This window comes from Mesoplodon densirostris, chromosome 9 (assembly GCF_025265405.1).
Source record: "Mesoplodon densirostris isolate mMesDen1 chromosome 9, mMesDen1 primary haplotype, whole genome shotgun sequence".
Taxonomy (NCBI): Eukaryota; Metazoa; Chordata; class Mammalia; order Artiodactyla; family Ziphiidae; genus Mesoplodon; species Mesoplodon densirostris.
Window position 1 is genome coordinate 62,773,565 of NC_082669.1, and position 4,905 is coordinate 62,778,469.

A 4,905-nucleotide genomic window follows, 5' to 3' on the forward strand; every position below is an offset into this window, starting at 1 on the left:
ACGGATGTGATGTCCAAATATCTCCAGGGGGTTGTAATGCATTGCAATCAGCGGATAATAGTCTTACTGGATGTAAATGGATAAACAATCTAACATTACTTTTCCAGGAACAAAACCCTGATTCTGCTTTCCAGAATCACAGACTCCCAACACCATACCCTTACTGTTGCCAAAACATATAGCTAAAGTACTCTGGCTGGAACCTTCTTACTCAAATGGGTTTCTTTAACAGAAAATGACAGCTCCATTAATATAAACACTGAAGGTCCCATTTTTTTGTGTGTGGACATATATTTCCATTGCTTTTCTGTCTTCAAACATACAATGCTTCTTTCTTTTCTTTTCTTTTTTTTTTTTTTTTTTTTTGGCCATGCTGTGTGGCATGCAAGATCTTAGTTCCCCGACCAGGGATCAAACCCGTGCCTGCTACAATGGAAGCACGGAGTCTTAACCACTGGACCACCAGGGAAGTCCCTACAGTGCTTATTTCTAATCTTGAGAAAGATTTCATGAACATAAGGTATAAAATTCTAATTTAGGCATCAGGTACAGCTCTAACTCTGGACAAACTGCCCAGTTTCCCTGGGTCCAGATTTACAGGCAGTAACATTCTCAGTTGTTAATAATAATAATAGTCAATTATTGCATGGATATTATGTCCCATGTGCTTGACATATACTATTATTCCCATTTTACGGTTGGGAAAGCTGAGGCTCAGAGAGGTCTAATGACTTACCCAATGTCACAGAGATAGAAAGTGACAAAATGAGCATTTGGAACTGGGGCCCTCTGAACCTCAAGCCTGAAGTGGTTCTGCTACACACCAGCAGTGACAACTGTGATGCAAGTACAGTGAACTACCATGGCAGCTTCAACAAAGAAAAGGAAATTCCAGAAGCAGAATTAGCAATACAATCTTTAGGATGGTAGTTTGGCTACTTTGCAAAAGGCAAAGAGTGGTTAGTAAGAGGAGCAGGGAATTTGGCGTCAATCTAGACTTGAATCCCAAGGTCAAGTTACATAGTCTCACAGCACTATATTGTTAACCTTTATAACATTATCAAAATTATAATTACATATTTTTGTATAATTATTTGATCTATCTCCCCTACACATGCCAAGATATTTGAGGGCCAGACTTTTTGCTAACCTTTTTATCCCCAGGACCTAGTACAGAGCTTGACACATAGTAAGCGCTAAATAAACATTGATTAAATGAATAGATGGATAGAGGGAGAAAGAAAGGAAGAGAAGGAAGGAAGGAAGGAGGAGGGAGGTCACTGTTTGATTTTAAGCAAGTCCCTTAATCTTTCTCCCCCCACCCCCGTAGCAATCTTTATAATGGAAAACTTATAAATGCCCAAATATCCTCATCGAGTTGATGTTATATGATGTGGTGCCTAGTTATTATCTGTTTTCTGTACCATGCAGTCTTATATTTTGACAGTGAGGAGATAGTCTCAGTACACCCACCGCTGTCACTCACTGTTTGCTGGGTGTGATTTCTCTCCTTGACCAGAGTTTAAGAACTGATGGGTGGGGATATATGCTGTAAGATGCTTGAATCCCTTGGCACAGTGCTAAACTCGAGGAAGGTACTCAGCAATAGTTACTGTACCATAGTAAACTAAGTGCTCCTGGGGGTTTGCATATGTTTCACAGGCAAAGCGTGACTGAGATGTTTGGGGAATGGGAGAGTGGGCATTTAGAAAGAGAATTATTTTCCTTCAGGTATTTTAAAAGCCAAACTACCCTCTACAAACTTGTTGTTTTTGCCTGTGTAACTGCTCACAAGCAGTATTTGAGCGTTCCCATTTCTCTGCACCCAGTAGCTGACCTGAGTTTCTGAGAGTCTTTTGCATAATATTGTTTAGGGGATGATTACAGTTGTCAATAATTTTATAGAAGCTTCATACTTATTCCCCCAGGTTTCACAATCACAGGGTTAAAACTGGGTCACAAGTCAGTCGAGAAACAGGATTTCTCAGACTCTCCCACAATCCACAATTGCTTCATCTTCGACACCTCTCAAAGTTCCTCCTAACGAATTTTGGGATGTTCTGAATGTATTCATTGCAAAGCTTCTCAGTTACCCATGGTGCCACCTTTTCTTCTCTCTTTCTCTGTCTCATGTCACCACTGGGGCCACCAGCACCCATTTCCTACCTGTGTCATAGCTGTTGCTAAGAATTTGTCACATGTGTCTTGCACTGGCAACATCGCACAGATGTTTTAATGAAATAACTTCTTCAGATTTTTATCAATATAGCTTGCTATTAAATTTTCAAATACAGAAGAACAAATAATGAAAAATGAAAGCCTTTCACTGCTTCCTTATAAGGTTTTATGTACCAACATTTACCTATATACATACATAACCCTACTAAATTCTATTTTCCTCATAGCCCAGTCTTTGAATAATATTAGATTCAAAGAAAGTAGTTCATCCACAAAATATTAATGAAGAAGCATTTCCAATCCTTGTACCCATCTCTCGAAAACCCTAAAAGTGCCCCAGTTCAAACCCATACTATACTTTTCAAGCTAGGATCTCTGATATGCTAAATCACAAAACTTTGTCAAGCCCCAATTTCTGCATATTTTTCTCCTTTCTTTTCTCTTTAACCTCCAGTTCTTTATTTTGTACACTAGCTTGATTTTTCACTAAATCCTTCCTACTTTCAGGCAGTTCTCTTTATACTCTTCTGATTTAGCATCTAAAAGAAGGGTAAGGAAGGAAAAGACTCACTTTAGTGTATGTAAGGAGAATAAAGGAGAAAGAAAAGACAGGAATAATCAATATATTAATAAATCTTATTCTGTCTACCTCTCACACATTTTAATTTTTGCATTTTTTTACATACAGGTTCATTCTACATGTACTAAACAGTAACTGGGGTTTTTTATACTTAATGTTAATATATAGCTACTGTGTTCATTATCTATTGCTGCATAACGTATTATCCCCCAACTTAAAGCAACAAACGTTTATTATCTCACAGTTTCTGTGGATGAGTTTCAGATGCAACTTAACTAGGCAACTCTGGCTCAAAGTCTCTCATGAGGCTGCGTCAAGCTATTGGCTGAAGCTGTGATCTCATCTGAATGCCTGACCTGGAGTGAGGTGGGAATCTTCTTTTAAGCTCATTCATGTGGTTTTTGGCAGGCCTCAGTCCTTTGCCACATGGACCTCTCAGCAAGGTTGCCTCGGGACACAGCAGTCGGCTTTCCCAAGGGTGAGTGATCTAAGAGAGAATGAGCGAGAGTGTGCACAAGACAGAAACCATATCCTTTTTATAATCTAATCTCGGAAGTGGCATGTCATCAATTCTGTTGTATTCTGTTCATTAGGAGAGAGTCAGTAAATCCAGCCAAACTCAAGGAGAAGGCATTACACAGGGGCATTAACACTAGTAAGCAGAGATCACCGGGGGGAGGCCATCAGACACTGCCTACCTTATTCTTTTTAATTTTCGCACAGTATTCCAAAGTTTGGACCAAATGTAATCTTTTAAACTATCAGCCATGATTTCTTGTTTATTTTCTTTAATTTTCTTTTCACTTCCCGCCTTTTATTTGATTGGTTCTACTTTTTTTTTCTCCAGTGTTTAGAACTTATGCATGGTATTTGCCTTGCCTAATTGACATTTTAGTCAGGATCTGTATTTTGCTGCCTACCCAACCCTGAGGACAAGATGAGACTCTGCATGCTTTTACTGCTCACCTATGTCTTCATTTTCTTAAAATCATTTGAAGTCTTAGGTCTAGATCTGTGCTGTCTGATATGGTCACAGTAGACACACGGAGCTATTGAACACTTAAAATGTGGCTGGTCTGAGTTGAGATGTGCTTTAAGTATAAAATACATGCTGGATTTCAAAGACTTAGTATGAAGAAAAAGAAATACATTATTAATAATTTTAGAGTCATTATATATATATATTTTTTTGCGGTACGTGGGGCTCTCACTGTTGTGGCCTCTCCTGTTGCGGAGCACAGGCTCTGGACGCGCAGGCTCAGTGGCTATGGCTCATGGGCCCAGCCGCTCCGCGGCATGTGGGATCTTCCCGGACCGGGGCACAAACCCGTGTCCCCTGCATCGGCAGGCGGACTCTCAACCACTGCGCCACAAGGAAAATCCGAGTCATTATATTTTGATTATGTTACTGATTCTCATGTGGAATCAGCATTGAGAACAACAGATGGCTTTAAAGTACACAACAGAAGAGGAAATGAGAATCTCTTATCAATAGCAAACATGTCTATATTGTCCAAACCAGAGCAAGAGTGAATACGTATTTACCTTTTAAAAATAGGTCTAAAAAAAAAAAAAAAAAAAAAAAACTAAAACACAATAGATCCATAGACCTGTTGGTTGGTTGGTTAGAGCTTGTTTGTGCTCAGGAATGAAGATATAAGAAGTCTGCAACAGCTTTTTTAAATGATTTAACATCAAATTCTAGTCTCTTGCAGCAGCAACGTGAATAGGAACACTGGGACTGTGGGCTTGGAGCAGAACTTCTCGGATTGTTTTAAGAAAATGGCAGGTAAGCAGGACATGGGGGAAATCACCAGCTTCAATAAGGCCAAGCTGAAGAAGACAGAGGCACAGGAGAAGAACACTCTGCTGACCAAAGAGACCACTGAGCAGGAGAAGCAAGCGGAGTGAAATTTTCTAAGAACCTGGAGGATCCTCCACTCCCATCATCTTGGAGACCCTAGCTGTGATGTAGAGGAAGAGCCACCTGCAAGATGGACATGAGTGACAAGCTGCACTGTGAACCCAGGCACTCCTTGCTGATGCCACCAGCCCATGGGTCTCTGAGGGGACCCGCCAATGGGACTGCCAAATTCTCCAGTTTGCCCTGGAATACTATAGAAAATTATTTGTATGATTAATGAAAA

The 4,905-nt window shown here is 40.0% G+C and overlaps 1 protein-coding gene across 1 annotated transcript; it reads left to right on the forward strand.

The window, feature by feature from the left end:
* The first annotated feature begins 4,540 nt into the window (after window positions 1–4,540).
* LOC132496206 (thymosin beta-10-like) lies at window positions 4,541–4,669 on the forward strand. The gene has a single exon (XM_060108451.1). It carries the CDS (start codon window positions 4,541–4,543, stop codon window positions 4,667–4,669), a length of 129 nt encoding a protein of 42 aa, XP_059964434.1.
* Window positions 4,670–4,905: the final 236 nt, after the last annotated feature.